Below are 17,874 nucleotides of genomic sequence, written 5' to 3'. Positions count from 1 at the left end.
TTGGTTTCTATACAGCAGCGAATCTCGTTTGTACAGGTGGACGAAACGATTGCATAAAAATATTTAAGTTGGTTCACCGCAAGACACGTCTCGTCCCGGTTCTAACTTTTTTATTACGTTTTTGCCTTATACGATTGTATCTCGCTTTTCGGTTTTATCCGGTCTGATTCCGGTTCTGTATTTATTTATTTGAAGCTTGAAAGAGAGTGATGAAGCGGGAAAAGACAAAAGCACCCTTTTCAGACACGCGGGATACTGTAACAGATGTATTTATATGGTTGTTGTGCGGGGGTTTTCTACATGTCTCTGCTAAATCAAATCTTTCTATCGGAATCTGAATTTCGTGCTCCTTCGAGAATTTACACCGGTTCTGTAAGTGCTCTGAGAAACATGTAATTTCCTGTGTAAATCTTACAGTCCTTTCAATGTTTTGTCTATCGGAGACGTTCAAGAAGCTCATGCATACCAAGTGTTCGATGAAATTCCAAGCAGAAGAATGAGTTCTACAATCAGATCAAACCGGTTTACGTTGTTGCTAACAAACACTACGAAGCTGACACGTTATTTTTGCTCTCATCATTTGGTAGATCGTTTGGATCATTCATCCTCGGAGTTGCAGGAATTTATTAGGCTCGTTTCTTCCCCAATTGGTGGTCTAGATGATCTTGAAGAAAACTTGAACCGGGTTTCGGTTTCTCCATCATCCAAACTTGTTACCCAAGTGATCGAATCTTGCAAGAACGAGACTTCACCGAGAAGGCTGTTGAGATTTTTCTCATGGTCGTGTAAAAACCTCGGTTCTAGTTTACACGACAAGGAATTCAACCATGTCCTAAGAGTTTTAGCTGAGAAGAAGGATAATACAGCTATTCAGATACTCTTATCAGACCTTAGGAAGGAGAATCGGGCGATGGACAAGCAAACGTTTAGCATTGTCGCTGAAACTTTGGTTAAGATTGGTAAGGAAGACGATGCAATAGGTATCTTTAAAATCTTGGACAAGTTTTCATGCCCACAAGATAGTTTCACTGTGACAGCTATTATAAGTGCGCTTTGTTCAAGAGGACATGTGAAGAGAGCATTGGGAGTTATGCATCATCACAAGGATGCAATCTCTGGGAATGAATTGTCTGTGTACAGAAGTTTATTATTCGGGTGGTCAGTACAAAGAAACGTCAAGGAAGCAAGAAGAGTTATACAAGATATGAAATCAGCCGGGATTACACCGGATTTGTTCTGTTTCAACTCGTTGCTTACCTGCCTCTGCGAAAGAAACGTTAACCGAAACCCGTCTGGGCTTGTTCCTGAAGCTTTGAACATTATGTTGGAGATGAAGTCTTACAAAATTCAACCTACATCTATTAGTTACAACACGTTGCTCTCTTGTCTAGGAAGGACAAGGAGGGTGAAAGAGTCATGCCAGATTCTAGAGCAGATGAAGAGATCGGGATGTGATCCCGATACAGCGAGCTATTACTTTGTTGTGAGGGTTCTGTATTTGACAGGAAGGTTTGGTAAAGGCAACCAAATAGTAGACGAGATGATCGAGAGAGAACTGAGACCTGAACGCAAATTCTATTATGATCTGATTGGGGTCCTTTGTGGGGTTGAGCGGGTAAATTTTGCGCTTCAACTGTTTGAGAAGATGAAGAGAAGCTCTGTGGGTGGTTATGGTCCGGTCTATGATCTGCTCATACCAAAACTATGTAAAGGAGGGAACTTTGAGAAAGGAAAAGAGCTTTGGGAAGAGGCAATGTCACTTGATGTTACACTTTGTAGCTCCATTGATTTGCTTGATCCATCTGTCACAGAGGTTTTCAAACCAATGAAGAAGAAAGAAGTGGAGACTACAACGGTGGATCGTCGCGCACTTAACTTGAAGATTCACGCTAGAATGAACAAAACGAAGCCAAAACTGAAACCAAAACCGAAACGCAGGAGCAAAAAGAAGAAGAATATGCGGCATTGATTGATCTATTCTAGCCATGTTTAGAACATTCGATGTAACAACAGCAGTGTATCACAATTTATATTTAAAATCAAGTCAGGTGATTTCTCTGCTTTCTAAATGCAGAAGCAAGGACGTCAGATTCTTCTGATCATTTTGAATGTATTATCTTTACAAGTAACTCGTTAATCTGAGTAATCTGATGCAAGAGTTGAGCTATTCTCTGCGTTGAAACACACAAAAATCATGGAAACAAAAGACACTGTTAGAAACGGGAAATGTAATGTGACTATTTCAACATTTCATCGAACAACTCTCTCTGTAGGGGAAAGATAAAAACAGAGCATGAATGAGATTCCCAACCTCGTCTCTCTCTTTGATTTTGTCTCTAAGATTAGCTGCTACGATTTCTCTTTGGCGAGTTCGGTAACGCATCAACCACCAAATTACGATGATCATGAACGGATAAGATGACCGGAGAGTTATTGAGAAGGAACAGAGACTATTTCTGGAGAAGCACGTCACCAAATTCTGGAATTTCGACAGTACTCGAGCGAGAAGAAGCTTCCACCACCAACCTTGGACGATATCAATCTCAAGTATCGATTTCCACAGAGATTTTCCGATGGTTTCCGAAAACTGAGAACGCGATTTCAGATCAATTCCAAAGTGTTCGTCTAAATCAGACGGATACAAGAGTGAGGAAGAAGAAGATGAAACAGAGACTGTCGACGAAGATGAGGATTTGAATCCATCGATGTAGAGGTTCTCGTGGTTGATCGGTGGGAAGATAGCGAGATCATCGTCGTTAGCGATATCCGTCGAATCTCTAATGAAAACCATCGACAATGCGAGTTCGTTTCTCAGATCAAAGTGTGTGATAATGTAACAATCGATGCTCTAATGAGAAGTAAATGTCCGGTATTGATAAAAGGAAAATATCATTATCATCAAACAAAGATGGGAAAAAATTATCAATGTATACACAACATAATCTACAAGACAACCAAATATCTCTTCTTTTTTTATATAAAAAAAGATCACAAATAAGAAAAATCTTCTTTCCTTCAAAGTAAAAGGAAGGAAATAAACTGAACCTGCAATTAGGAAAGGAAATATAAAAAAACAAACCAAAGAGAAAGTGATCTCTTTCATCCTACATCTTTCTGAAAGCCAAAAACTAAACATGAGAAGAAGAATTAAAAAAAACAAAGATTAACCAAACAGAGTTTGACATGGGAAACCACCCATCGTCACGGCACCGAATGCATTTCCTCGCCGGGAATATAATCCATTTCAATATTTATTGTAGTCTTATCATCCGACAAGTCAACTTGAGCCGACGCTTCTTGAAGCTGCAACGCGTATTCAAGATTCCACAGCACATCTCCCATTCCAGGCCGATCAACACCATACTCTGCTAAACATTTCTCTGCTGCCTCCACGAATTTCCTCAACGACCCTTTACTAATCGTCCCCACGATTTTTGGGTCGATAATTTTATCCAACATACCTTTTCTATGCAAATTCATAGCGTACTCTGCCAAGTTAACTTGTTCTCTAGGTAACTGCGGGTTTATCACTGGCCTCGCGCATAGGACCTCGAATAACACCACGCCAAACGAGTAAACATCGGACTTATCAGTGAGCTGCTGTCTTCGGAAGTACTCGGGGTCTAAATACCCAAAACTACCTTTCACAGCGGTACTTACATGCCCTTGTTCCATTGGGGCATCTTTCGAAAGTCCAAAGTCTGAAACTTTAGCGACTAGGTTCTCGTCCAAGAGAATGTTGGTGGTCTTGACGTCACGGTGGATGATCCCTTGAGCTGCACCTGTGTGGAGATAGTGAAGCCCACGCGCTGATCCAATGCAGATCTCTAGACGTTGCTTCCAGGACAAGGTAGGTATAGGGTTAGGGTCATTCTCTTTTGAGCCGTATAAATGGTCACGCAGAGGACCATTTGACATGTACTCATAAACGAGAATCATCTCTTTGTTTTCGTCACAGAATCCGATTAGAGACACTAAATGTCTGTGTCTAAGTTTAGACAGCATCTGAATCTCTGTCTGGAACTCGTTGATCCCTTGCTCTGAACCCTGACTCCCTCTTTTGATCGCGACTTGTGTCCCACCGTCGATTTCTCCTATATACACTTTTCCGAACCCACCAACTCCAATCACGGATTTCTCATCGAAGTTCTGCGTAGCGATCTGCAATTCGGTAAAAGGGAAGTAACGTCCCAATCCCTGGTTAGAGAAGAAGCTAGAGAATCCATTGCTCTTGCTCTTCTTGGACCCGAAAATACTCATACGCCTTGACGTTGACCCGCCTTTACTCGAGATGTAACTCGAGTGACTTGCGTGCAAAGGAAGCAACCATGACGAGAAACTGTTCTGTTTTTGCCAGTCTTTAGGACGTCTCTGCCACCTAACGAGCAACACAACAACCCCTAAGAAAGCGGTTAGAGCCATCACGAATCCAATACCCGCAATCGCAAGCTTCTTGGACGACATCCCAGCAATAGGCCCTTTGTATTTCCCGTCAACTCCGAAAAGCCCATCTAAGCTCCCAGCTGCATTGTTCAGCTTCATGATCTCTAAACCGTTAAGAATGGCATTCGGTTTACCCGACTGAAGATTGGTACTCGGTCCAACCTGAATCAGAATCGAGCCATTGGTGATAGCAGACGCATTAAGCACAAAATCAGCGTAATACGCCGTGCCTAAAGCGTTGGTTAAGGAGGAGAGGTCAAGTCCAGAGATGGCAGAGAGCTTATTGATGAAAACATTGAAGACAAGATCGTTAAGCGATTTGCTTACAATGTCACAAAAATGTAGCCTAATGAAGTAATCATGACCCGAATCAACACTCATCCTCCATGAAAGATTAAAGTTAGGTTGCGAGGTTTGGGCATCGGCCATTTCCTCGGCAGAGGCGTAAACCGGATTAGGAGCGATCAGCGCGGTAGCTCCACCTTCAGGATAAGTAATGGTACTAGGATCAACGGTGACATTTCTCGAGCCTTGAGGGAACGTGTTGTAAGGTTTATCAGAGAGCCAAGTACGAGAAAGAGGATCAATCTTAGGAGAAATCAGATCGCCGCCGATGTTTAAGCGGTGAGAGATCTGGAGAGAGAAGCTGCTTAAGCCTCTGAAATCAGGAGCTTGAGGAACAGAGGAAGCAGAATCAGGGACAAGCTCGTCGGGAACAGAGACGATTTCGAGGGCGTTAATAAAAGCCGTGGAGCCTTTGTGAGGTTTGAAATAGAGAGAGAGCTTCTCGGAGGCGTAGACTAGATACTCTTTGAAGACGACGGAGGAAGTGTCTTTGGTTGAGAAGTCGTGCAAGAGGACGGTGGTGTCGGTGGTGACGGAGAAGACGGAGTTAGTGAGATTGTGGAGAGGGTGGATGAGAGGGTAGAAATGGAGACGGATCCAGTGACGGCCAGGCCGTGAAATGTAGAAGGAGTAAGTTGATTTCCCGGCGAAGATTCGAGCAGTTAGGTACAAGGGAAGGGAGGAGGTGGAATTGGAGAAGGAGGAGATCGGGATTGAGTCGACGGAGATTTTGATGTCTTCGTCGGTTTGGAGAAACGCGACGGATTGCTGATCGGATTTGAAATTACGGCCGTCGGAGAGTTTTGTTTCGGCGGAGGAGCCGCAGTCGATGAGGTAGTTATCTGCCGGGGTATATGAGGAGTTGGAATTGACGGCGAAGAGGAGGATGATGAGGAAGAGGATGGAAACGTGGGAGGAGAAATTACGAAAATCTCCTCCCATTATTTCCGGCGAGGATTTTAACGGTGGTGGATGGTGAAGATAGAGAGAATTTTAGAGGTTTACCATATATAACAACAAAACGATTGGTTTTTAAAAATTTGAACGTAATTGACTTCAAACGTTTTATGAAACCCCTTGCCGCCGGGGAAAATACAAATACAGTAGTACCATTATAGTTATTCATTATTTTTGCTTTCAGTATTATTTTCTGGTTTTGTTGAGAGCACGTATGGGAGCAACGTGCAAAAGTGTATGTAATTTATGTTTTTTTTTATATAAAAAAAATGATTTTGGGAGTCAAAATCTTAATTAATTATCTATAGGATAAGTTTTTTTTGAGTAAATTATTACAAGCAAAACTTGAGAAACCAAATTGGTAGGCAGTTAAAGAATAAAAAAACTAAAACAAGATTTTAAAGTCTTAACGATAACTATAGTCTATAGTGTTTAAATAATGGTCTTGTTTGGTTCTAAATTAGTGAAAAGCCATGTTTAGTAAGCTCTCTATTTTTTGTTTCTTTTGGGGGGTTTAAGTGTGGATAGTAATACGAAGACACTCTTGGGTATTTGATTTTATGTTAATCTAAATCATTATATTCTTGTCAGTGTAAACAATTAAATCAATACTTTGTAAATTTGTTTAAAAAGTTATGAAACAAGAAACAAAATAGAAGAAACAAAGGAAATCTACGTGTGCAGATACTTTCACCTTTCAAGGACGCTTAGTGGACATCAAAACGACACGCTGTGCGAACCCGAGAAGTCAAAATCCAAAACTTCATTATCTGGCATTAAATTTTCCATCCAAAGCCCATTTTGGCTTATGGATAGCGCCTGCCGCCTCTGCGTGTCGTTTTCAAAAGAAGTAAAAAGAGGTCTATTAAAAATCACTTCGCCGTCTGTGGGGATCGAACCCACGACCACGTGGTTAAAAGCCACGCGCTCTACCACTGAGCTAAGAAGGCTATCTTGCCAACTATCAACAGTTGATATTAATAACGAATATCCTATAATAATCATTGTAAATGCTACATACATATTTGTTAAACATGTTAATAATTCTGAATATACACACATATACATACTTCTATGACCTTTTTTTACAAATCGCAATTTTCAAGTATTTCTCCATGTATATATCAATATATGGCCTGTTTTCATTTGGGCCAACATTTTTGTTTTCGGACTTAAATCAAATAAAAACAATGAAGAAACTCATAATACAATTTTTTGTCAGCAAAGAAAAAGTGATACAGAAAATTATATTAAATATATATGCCAACCATGCAGTATTTGGAAAGCTCGCAATGATCTTTTATTCCATAATAAAAGATGGGCTATACCAATCCTTATCCATCAAGCTATTATGGATCATATACTGTGGAAGGATGCTACTAGATTAGAGCAGTCTCATGTTGGAATGATTCAGCAAAAAACAAACAGGAACAATTATCACACTCACTACAGATCCTTAGAACAACCTAACTCTTATATTTGTTACCAGATGGATCTTGGGCTAATTCTAATTCCCGAGCAGGAATCGGATGAGCTCTGCATAACTATCAAGGTAAATGCATTCTTAAAGGTTCTTCATCCATTGAACCTACAATGTCTGCGCTAGAAACAGAAGCTCTAGCTCTCAGGGAAGCTCTCCTATAAATTAAACGATTGAACTACTTTCCCGTCACATTTTGTGGAGACTCAGAGCTTTTATACAGGTCATTGGCTCAATTAAGAAGTGGCAAGGACGCTCCTAAGGAAGTTGCTGAGATTCAAGGATATTTGGAAGACATCATGGATTTGACGAATGCCTCTTACAACTTCAAATTTATAAGAAGAACGGTTAATGTAATAGCTGATCGTCTAGCACGAGAAGCTAGAACAAATCAGTCCTCTATGGTTGTAACTTGGTTGTCTTGATGTATGACTCTCTTGTAACATATTTCTATATCTAATAGATCAGTTGGCCGACAAAAAAAAAAAAAAATTTTGTAAACTAATCATATTTTTGTCTGTCTCTCATATAATTCGATGATTTTATATTATTTCGTATAAATAGAGCTTAAACTGAACTATATACGACTTGTTCGTCGTATAGTGTTTGTGATTCTAATTTCTAAGTCAACTTAAGTTTGGATAACCTCTGAGATTTTAATTTATACATTAAACCCCATATGTGTATATATATAGTTTTCCAGTTATTGACCACCAAAGCTTTTACAGATCATAAGTAAATAATCCAGCCATTCCTTGCACGTGATTTCGAGTTTAAGTATACAGAGAAATAATACTGGTGTTGTTGACAAAGACTTAATATTTACATTTAAGTAAACCATTAGAGTTTAAGTTAAACTGTTTTAACTATGCATGTATCTTTACTTGTTAATAATATTTATTAAGATGTTCGATTACAAAATTTTACGTTAATGATCATTGATCAATGAACAAATTACGGTCTCTGTTCTAACTTCTAAGTAATACTTATACTAAATATAGATGAATGTATAATGTATAGATGATTAGGTAGATTACATGTCACAATACTCTGGATCGGTTAGATAAAACAACACTATCCAGAATCCATAATTTAAACAATTATTTAATAAAAGGGTTCTTATTCGTTATTAATCAAATTATTATGTGATAATAATGATGATGGTGATTGTATAACAAAAAATACCAATTACTATAGAGTAAGAGATTTCATAATATATAATCAAGATCTAGATCTAATGGTACAATTTAAATGTTTTAATAGCATGGTTTGTGAATGCATATATGTAGATTTAAAACTATTATGCGTATAATTTGATTGTTTCTCTCGTTTATAAAAAAAAATAGTAATTATTTACAAAAGTTTAAACAGTACGTAGATATATAGCATGTTAATAATCCAGGTTATAATAACAAAAAGGTATGAGAGATGTGTTTGACTTTAAAAAATATGGATGAACGTAGCATATTGTCCATTCTAGTTATTGGGGCTCCTTCTAATCCAACCCATACCAAAAGGGTTCAATTTTATTTTTTTGGAAGCTTTTCCTTTTATCACCACAAAAAAAAAAAAAAAAAAAAAAAACACACATTTGATACAAACCATAGTACATTAGTACTTCAAGTTAATAATGAGATTAATGATCAAATACTTCAAAGAATACTTAAATAAAATGGATACTTAGTTTTGATATATCCAACAATATGATCATATTGGAAATTCACCTAACCATAAGAGTGTCGTTCGGTTGTACTAAACACAGCAACGCCAACTCTTTCAACCTTTTCTTTGACATGATTTTACCATACTTAATCAACAATATACAATATATATTTATATCATCACTTCTATAAAATATATATGTTTTTAAAAAAAAATATTCAGATATTGATTACGATGTGTAATTTCTCCCCATATAATATTTAGGCAGAGTTCAGCCGTCTGAATGTTCTGTCTTTTGTTATATAAAAACCATGAATCATTATATTCGTTACTAATTGATATATAAATCCAAAATTGCTTAAACACATCTTTTGTTAAAACAAAGAAACCAAAACCGACAACTTATTCATGCTTCAATTGATGTTACTAACTGATCGGGATTGATCGTTTAACCATTAATTGTAATTAAACTCTGAAATCAATTATCTATGAACGTACGTATACGGTTCTTCAAAATCACTATGATCATTCATATGATTTTTTTTTTTGTTGAAAAATAAATAAAAGAAAAGAAAGAAATCAAAACATATACTTCTCGACTCTAAAAAATCAATATAGATGAACGTATACTTTTCTTAAACACTATAGAATTCATATACCACTAGTCCACACAAAAAAATATATATATATATATATTCGTGTGACATTTTCAGTTGAAATAATTATCACAACGTATACTTGTCGACGCCAAAAAAAAAAAATCAATTATCAAAGAACGTATACTTTTTTTTTTAACACTACAGAAATCATATATATATATATAGCACTAATTAGAGAGGGAAAAAAACATGAACATTCGTATGCGATTTTCAGTGATAAAGAAAAATCAAATCAAAACGTTTTGAGTGTATATGTTATTTTTTGTTGGACTAGTTTAGAATCAAACATTCTAGATCAGTTTATTTAAATGAATTTAATTCCAATCGATACTTATAACTACTAACTATATTAATACAACTCCATTATACAAGGTCTTAATTAGCAAACATTTCGAGTTTTCTTTCTATGTAAATAATTCTGCCTAAAAATATAGAAAAAGGGTTACCAAGTGAACGTGAAACCATTCAAGTTAATATATACGAAAAATAATTTCCAAATTTTTCATTGCAAATTTTCTCATGTCCGAGACTCAATTATAATGGATTACCCCCTAAATTATTACAATATGCCATTAATTAAAGGAAATGATTGAGAGTGGATGATAAGGAACAATTATTTATTTTCTGGGGGTCAAATATATAAATAATTATATATAAGAAAATAAGTAATTTCAAACAAGCAAATGGAGAACTCCCTAACCACCAAGTCCAAGTCAATAAGACCGCACACCAAATGCATGCCACAAGGTTGGACAAAGTTTGATCATTTCTCTCTTTGTGTTATCGAATTGTATAATTTGCTTTTGAGTGTTTTTAAAAAATAAAACTGTTAACTTGGTTAAATAGGTTTTGTCACATATTAATAATTAATTGTAAACATTCTTATACTTTTCACGAAAGCTAAACTTAGTAGGTTTGGTAACATCCTTATACATACATACTATATGATCATTGATCAAGTCGCCTCAAGAGAAAAGTTCTAAAAGTTTTGGAGATTTCTCACTCAAAAATCATTTTAAGTTGTATATAAAAGCAGAGCACCATTCTTTTTTTTTTTCAATTTAAATTTTGGTTATTATAAAATTTTACTTTACTCTTTTTAGCTCTTATCATTATTCAATTTCTTGAAAGCTAAGCCTCCAGTTTCCTCAAACCTATCATTATTAAGCTTTCAATTGAATACTAATACATAGACTCACTCTCTCACAATTTAATATGTATGTATCATGTATCTACTACTCGCATATACATATAGTATATAACAATGGAGTGTATAGTAAGCATCCAAAACCAATTAAAGCACTAAGCATATCACACAAGCAAAAGACTTTTCAAGAATATACGTATCAAGAGTTAAACCCAAAAAATGAAACCTATTTCTCCTAACAACATTACCTACGAAACCAATCTACATTAACCTAACAAGGAAGTGTTGTGTTTCATTATTTTATAATTGTTCTCTACACACAAGAAAGATTCTATTCTAATTCCATGCAAAAAAAAAAAACACTTTGCTTTACAAAGAAAAAAAAAATTTAATTTTTTATTACTTTGTGTAAACAAACAACTCCTCATCTTCAGGCAAAATCGGTTGGCCTATCTCCATTCCCTTCTCTAACACCCAACCCACAATTAAATTTAAAGAAAAAAAAAAATATATATATCTAGAAAATCATTACGTATATATATAAACATATATAAAGAGGACCTTCAATGAGAAAAGCCTTTCAAGATTTGGTGGATCATTCAAGAAACACACATCTTCAAAATTTCTTCAGAGTAAAGAAATAGCAAAAGAAAGTTAGAATGAAGAGGACAATGGAGGATCCAAGCAAGCTCATGAGAAGATCAGTCCACACCTTTCTCCAACACTACCACCGTGTCACCACCGCAGCCGCCGTGGCACTCCCTTTCTCAGCTTGTCTCCTCCTCTCTCAGCCTTTCTTCTCATCTTCCTCTTCGACCCTTCACGCGAGGATTAACACGCTCTTCCGCGGAGCTGGTTTCTCTTCTTCTCTTGATTTCTTCAACATCTTGAGCCTTAAGCTCTCACAAACCCTTTCATCCTCTTTATTCACTCTCCCTTTCTCCCTCACTTTCCTCCTCTTCTCCAAAGCTTACGTTATCAAACTTCTATCAAGCAATAACTCAGCTTCGTCCTCTGTTTATTACCTCCGCCTTCTCAAAACATACATTTGCAGCTTCTTCTTCCTTCTCTCTGCAAACGCCTCTGCTTTTGCTCTGTTTTTCGTAGCATTCAATACCCTCGAAGCCTTTGGATTCTCTTCTAGAAACTTTTACGCTATCCTCTCCGTATCCTCAGCGATCATCTACTCAGTCATCATCGCCAACGCCTTCGTCATCTCCAATTTAGCCTTGGTTTCATCACCTTCTTCTTCTTCAGGAGGATACACAAATATTCTCAAGGCGTGTCTTCTGATTCGGGGAAGAACTTCACCAGCATTGTATCTTGCTCTGCCTACTAATCTCGGCTTAGCAGGAGTCGAAGCCTTGTTTCAGTACAGAGTCGTGAGATCTTATTACAACGGAGACAGAGATATCACATCCATAGCTCTTGAAGGAACCTTCATAGCTTACTTATACGCTCTCTTCTTGGTTCTTGACACCATAGTCAACTTCCTCTTTTACCAGAGCTGCATCAAGAACGAGGAAGATCAAAAGATCGGTAGAGGAGACGACTACTCCATCAAGATCCAAATCAGCGAAACAGAGAACACCAAAATACACATCAAGGGTTTATACGAAATCTTGTGACTTTCTTCTTGTTTTGGTTGGATGTAATTATTGAAAAAAAGTGAAAAAAGACTTTATGAGATTATTGATTCTTTAAGGATAATCTCAAGTAGCTTTCACTTCAAAGAAGGGCAAAGGTAAACACTAAACAGTGGAGAACAATCACACCAATCTGCAAAACCTTTTCTTCTACCTCTGTTTCTGTTTTTTTCTTTATTTATTTTAGTCCATTGTTCCTCTTTTTATTTAATACTTTTTCAACATTGTAAAGTCAAATATACCAGAAATTTTCAATTTAATGCAAATCTTTAGTATTCACATTTGGTTAATCCTACAGTGAAATTTCATTGCCGACATAATATTTTTTGCAACGATTCTGATTACTTCCAAAGTCTTTTTGTTATTGAGCAAAAGATAAGTTCAAACAACAATCTTTTATTAGAAAAGATAGAAGAAGAAGAAGTGTCATAGTTAGACAGAAGATGCGAAAGCAATTGAACTTTTTTTGTTGTTTTCTTTGAAATAATATCCTAATAATAATACTGAAAATTGTGTTAATGATAAAGCTTAACTTATAAAGACAAAAGAGGGGCTAGTGAGTGGTCTACAATTCTACATCACTAATCTCTTCACTTGAATCTCTAAAAACAAAAATACCTTTAATACAATAATTCAGTTCTACCTATAATTTCTTCTAATGGAGAAAAAAATATGAATGAATCTAATTTACCTTTATTAGTTAAAATAGTAGAATCTGGATAATTGAGTGAAGGAAAGGGTTTTTGAGCTTTTGAAGAGGGATAGTAAATAATGTTTGCTTCAAAAGAGATCAAGAAACAATCATGCCAACAAAAAAAAAAAAAACTTACCAAACATATATATAAAGGATCATGGTCCATATTTAGGATTTTATCGTTTTATATAAATCCAGGTCCGATGATGACAAAAAAAAAAAATTAAAATTAAAATAAATAAATCCAGGTCCGATTGACCGAATTGTATAATCTGGTCCTATCAAACCAAATAAACTGAACTAAACCCTTTAACCGGATTTTCTGATCAAACCGGCCGGTTCGTGGTTTAAGAACAAAATCTCTAGGGTTTCTAATTTTTTTAATAGTTCGTTCAGTTGAGTTTCTTCTTTCTCAACTTTTTTCTCTGCTCATAGACAGCTTTGAGCTTCTACTATTTCAAGTCAAAGATATATACTCCTCTTTTGCGTCTCAGTTTCTACAGAGTTTGTGGGTTAGTTCTTCTGCTTATATGATTCCTTTTAATTTTCAAAGTTCTCTGCTTTCTCTTGCGTATCTGCTCAAATTGTCTCTGTTTTTGTTGTTTGCATTCGCATAATCGTTTCTCATCTTGAAAAATTCGAACCCACAAACTGGGTCGATTCGAAAGTTTCTTGCTTTGAACTTTTTTTTTTGTTAGCTCTAGAATGCTTCTATGATATGTGTGTTCTGACATTGTGGTGGAGATGATGGAATGATAAAGTAAAAGGTCTGAGCAGGTTATGAGTAAAGTGTGTGGCTTTTTGATGTTTAATTTAGTTTGGAGGAGACCAAATTTAATCTTTATAGGAGAGGGCCCTTGTACATGCCTTGAGCTATGGCATATGTGGCTCCGCAAACTCTCCAACAATGAACTTGATTGATTTCAACACTGCACCATGTGCTCTGTTGTGTTCAATCTGTTGGGTCGATTAGAAAGGCTTGGGGTTGCTATCTACTATTGATTGCCGACCTCGAGTTCTCCCTATATACATTTAGTTTCCTCCTGCTTCTTATCATCATTTAGCTGCCCTCATAAGTACTGCACTGATCAAAGACCTCCTTGACTGATCCACTTGAGATTATCTGATACGTTTTCTGTCGTGCTTTGTTATTGTTTGATGCATTTTGACAAAGCTTGTTTGATGTTATGATCACCTCATTGTTGTATGTGTGGACTATAGAAGTTACATTGAGTTCACTATTTATCTCTGTAACAATCACGATTTAGATTCAGTTCTACCAATTTTTAGCTTGATTTCAATCGATTTTAGTTTCACAAACTGAGTAATTATAGGTTTATAATTGAAATATGATATGCATTTTTTTGAAGCCTTGGGGTACCCAGAATCCAACTTTTTAAAACTCGGTCATTGTCTCTATCTTTGACCCTTACTTGTTTATTTCATTTTTATGTTACTTCATGAGGTAATATTCTTCGCATCTGTATAATAGTTTCTCCTCCTCAATTGATTTCCTTTTTAAATATTTTTGCAGCATAAAGAGTGTATATAATGGCTGGGGGATCAAAGAGGTCTAAAAGAGCAAGACTTAATGACAGTGAATCAGAAGACAGAAGCGAACAAGAAAACCTCAACGTATTATTTTTTGTTGATTTCGTCTGGTTTAAGTTATTTAGATGGCTGTGTAGGCGAGTTTATTTGGTTGAGAATTCTATTGCAGGTCAAAAGCGTGAACGAAGATTATGAATTATCCAATGAGATTGAGGATGATGAAGTAGATAGCGAGGAAGATAATGAGGGAGAGAGTGAAGACGATGACAAAGGAGATAGTGACGAAGATTCTGAAGAAGGAGATAGTGAGGAAGATGCTGAAGAAGTAGATAGTGAGGAAGATGCTGAAGAAGATAACAAGGAAGATGAGGATGGAGAAAGCGAGGAATTTGAAGATGGAAATGATATAGAAAGTGAGAGTGGCGATGAAGGTAATGATGACAGTAAAGATACCGAGATGAAAGATCTTGAGAAAGAGTACATTGAGCTTCGTTCACAAGAGCAGTAAGATTTCACTACAAGTATTTTCTCAAGAGTTTTGTTCCTGTCATAGTGAATTATAATATTTGTTACTAGAAACGGTGGATAGTCGTATCAAAGTTTCATCTGTTTAATCTAGAACACAAACAACTAGAGCATAAACAGGACTGTTGGCTGGATTTAGAAGTTAGGTTCGAACTCATTAAAGCAATTGAATATGTTCATGATAAGTAGAAATACATTAATATAAAGGAAACTAACAGACTTTTGTTGAAGGTGCATGTCAGATACTCACCGTCTTAATCGTGGTGCACCGTTTATTATCAAAATGAGCGAATGAAAGCTGAAACAAATGTTCTTTATGTAATAACTTTTTCCTGGTATAGGGATATACTGAAGAACCTGAAGCGTGATAAGGGTGAGGATGCTGTAAAAGGTCAAGCCGTGAAGAACCAGAAGGTAATGCATTTTTCTATGATTCGTGAAGTAGTCTACTAGTCAATTGCATATTGCAGATGTATATTTCTATCTATATGTTAATGAAGTTCATCCAGAGGGAATTTTTGTCTAAGACAATTCATTTCTTTGTACTCTATGTGAAGGCTCTTTGGGATAAAACTCTGGAGGTCAGATTCTTACTTCAGAAAGCATTTAATAGTTCAAACAGATTGCCACAGGTACGCTATTCTGTTCTCCTCTTTTATTTATGGTTGTTTGTTTTAATATGCTTATGACGGAAGGTAATCCTCTTCAGGAGCCTGTAAAATCGTCATTTTGTTCGGAAGATGAGAATGTCTTGGCAGCATATACAGATCTACTTACTTCATCTGAGAAGACATTAAATTCCCTCTTGGAGTTGCAAGAGGTATGTATGCGTAGCCTTGATTCAGTAACTGTATATTGTCGCTTAGTACTTCATCTCTCTGCCACCTTTAGTTACTCTTTTTATCGAAACGATTATTTTTGCAGGCTTTGCTTGAGAAGAACTCCTCTGTTGATCAACAAGTGAATAGTAAGCCTTGTTTTACAGAAAAGATAATAATTGTAAGTCAGTATAAGCGAGGGTCAATAATAACATCCCTTTTATTTATATTTGGTCAGGAACAGTTAGTGCAGAATCCAATAAATCAGATGCAGAAGATAGCGATGAATGGCAACGAATATCTAACTTGCAGCAAAGGTATTCAAGACTACTGTTCAATCAGACACTTGAAAGTTCTCCTTGTTCTGTCCAAACAAAAGAATTTGATTAGTAAAAAATGATTGACTTCATTCAGAAACCAGTCTCATTATCATTTATGTTTCATTGCTAATACAAAATTGGTCTTTCCTATGTAGAATGTCTGTATTCCGAAACAAAGCTGTGGACAAATGGCAGAGAAGAACGCAAGTCACGACCGGTGCAGCTGCTATTAAAGGAAAGCTCCACGCCTTTAACCAGGTTTAGACAACAAACCCCATAAACGTTTTTGCTCTTATTCATCTGAAGATCAGTCAGGAATCTAAATGATTAATTTTCAATAAAACAGAACGTTAGTGAACAAGTTGCTTCATACATGAGGGATCCAAGTAGAATGATCAAACAAATGCAACAGTCAAGATCTACTGTTGATATTTTTGGAACAGTAAGTTTTGGCTTTAATAGTAAATGCAACCAAGATCTGCTTCTCTCGAGTAAGTTGTGATTTTTAAATTTCCATCCACAGGTCCCTGGGGAAGCCATGGAACCAACTCAAGAGGTAGAGTAACGGTTTTCTCTAACCAAGTCAAGTGAATCAAATAATTTATCGGTCTTATTGATTGTCTTTATAATGCATGTGTACTTTTTCTTGTTCAGGGAAAACAACTTGAAGGAGACCCTGAACTGATAGAAGATGCTGAATTCTATCAGCAGTTACTGAAGGAGTTCATTGAGACCATTGATCCAGCTTCCTCGGGTATAAATACGTCTTGGAATCATTAGATATGAAATACCTAGCGACTGTTTAGTCCAACAACTCAAGTCTTTACCTGTGTTGAAAACTTGATTTATAGTTCTGGTTTTCCGTAAAGTCTTTTGGTATATACTGAAGTCTCAATCTTGGCATTGGCAGAGGCGGCTTACTATGCGATGAAGAAGTTTCAGACGAAGAAAAGGAAAGTTGTGGACCGGCGTGCCTCTAAGAGCAGAAAGATCAGGTAAGTGACACACATACACACATAGTTTTCAAGGTTTTATTCCTCGTCCATAATTCTCTCTTTTGAATCATTTCCGTGTAAAAAAAATGAAACAGGTATAATGTTCATGAGAAGATTGTCAACTTCATGGCACCACGACCAGCAAAGATACCTCCAAACACTGCGGATTTGCTGAAAAATCTGTTCGGTCTGAAGACCAGAAACGCTCTCTCTGAAGCATAAAAGTTTTAAACAAACCCGCAATTTTGAAACGCAAGAAAATATGACTTTTTACTTTGTGGTGTGTGTTGTATTACAAATATCGACATCGTTTCTTATTGAAAGCCATATTTTAAAGCATCTAAGTTCATCTGCTCCTCGTACTTCCAACATTCATCGTTTGAACTTGAAAATGTTCAAACAATAAAACTTTTGACTGTAGTATATAGCACATATTTTCGAGTGGATAAATCCTCATTTTCTTTATCTATCTACTTTGTACGAAATCTTTTTATGGGTTGGTAAAAACAACATCATAATTTAACAACAACATAGTTGAAGGTTGGTAAAAACAACATCATAATTTAACAACAACATCATAGTTGAAGGTGATGAAGTTGACTTGTCTGAGAAATTGGAGTTCACCGTTGTTA

General features: G+C 36.3%; 5 protein-coding genes and 1 non-coding gene across 7 annotated transcripts; 3 read left to right on the top strand and 3 right to left on the bottom strand.

Annotated features, from left to right (window-relative positions):
• Positions 1-294: 294 nt before the first annotated feature.
• Positions 295-2,158, top strand: LOC17876600 (pentatricopeptide repeat-containing protein At5g61370, mitochondrial). Its single transcript, XM_006280301.2, has one exon. It carries the CDS (start codon positions 497-499, stop codon positions 1,967-1,969), a length of 1,473 nt encoding a protein of 490 aa, XP_006280363.1. The 5' UTR covers positions 295-496; the 3' UTR covers positions 1,970-2,158.
• On the bottom strand, positions 2,081-3,103 carry LOC17876781. Its single transcript, XM_023777669.1, has 3 exons — positions 3,080-3,103; positions 2,312-2,848; positions 2,081-2,171 (listed from the first exon to the last, which is right to left on the bottom strand). The coding sequence occupies exons 1-3, from the start codon at positions 3,101-3,103 to the stop codon at positions 2,100-2,102; spliced, it is 633 nt and encodes a 210-aa protein (XP_023633437.1). The 3' UTR covers positions 2,081-2,099.
• LOC17876903 (probable receptor-like protein kinase At5g61350) lies at positions 2,945-5,932 on the bottom strand. Its single transcript, XM_006281392.2, has one exon. The coding sequence runs from the start codon at positions 5,728-5,730 to the stop codon at positions 3,202-3,204; it is 2,529 nt and encodes an 842-aa protein (XP_006281454.1). The 5' UTR covers positions 5,731-5,932; the 3' UTR covers positions 2,945-3,201.
• A 691-nt stretch (positions 5,933-6,623) lies between these two features.
• Positions 6,624-6,695, bottom strand: TRNAK-UUU. The gene has a single exon. It is a non-coding gene; the product is annotated as a tRNA-Lys (tRNA).
• A 4,549-nt stretch (positions 6,696-11,244) lies between these two features.
• Positions 11,245-12,620, top strand: LOC17874824. The gene has a single exon (XM_006280760.2). The coding sequence runs from the start codon at positions 11,353-11,355 to the stop codon at positions 12,319-12,321; it is 969 nt and encodes a 322-aa protein (XP_006280822.1). The 5' UTR covers positions 11,245-11,352; the 3' UTR covers positions 12,322-12,620.
• Positions 12,621-13,430: 810 nt separating this feature from the next.
• On the top strand, positions 13,431-17,598 carry LOC17876446 (putative uncharacterized protein DDB_G0270496). 2 transcript variants are annotated; one of them, XM_023783918.1, is made up of 14 exons: positions 13,431-13,545; positions 14,568-14,668; positions 14,754-15,088; positions 15,451-15,523; positions 15,667-15,741; positions 15,819-15,929; positions 16,034-16,076; positions 16,172-16,244; positions 16,403-16,505; positions 16,594-16,689; positions 16,771-16,803; positions 16,902-17,001; positions 17,158-17,242; positions 17,338-17,598. In XM_023783918.1, the coding sequence occupies exons 2-14, from the start codon at positions 14,585-14,587 to the stop codon at positions 17,462-17,464; spliced, it is 1,338 nt and encodes a 445-aa protein (XP_023639686.1). In that variant the 5' UTR covers positions 13,431-13,545; positions 14,568-14,584; the 3' UTR covers positions 17,465-17,598. The 2 variants fall into 2 exon arrangements, with proteins under 2 accessions (XP_023639686.1, XP_006282146.1); XM_006282084.2 differs by having other exon boundaries at positions 16,166-16,244.
• Positions 17,599-17,874: the final 276 nt, after the last annotated feature.

This window comes from Capsella rubella, unplaced genomic scaffold (genome assembly GCF_000375325.1).
Source record: "Capsella rubella cultivar Monte Gargano unplaced genomic scaffold, Caprub1_0 scaffold_8, whole genome shotgun sequence".
Taxonomy (NCBI): Eukaryota; Viridiplantae; Streptophyta; class Magnoliopsida; order Brassicales; family Brassicaceae; genus Capsella; species Capsella rubella.
The sequence above is the reverse complement of the archived record's forward strand: the minus strand, read 5'-3'. Positions and strand labels throughout refer to the sequence as shown.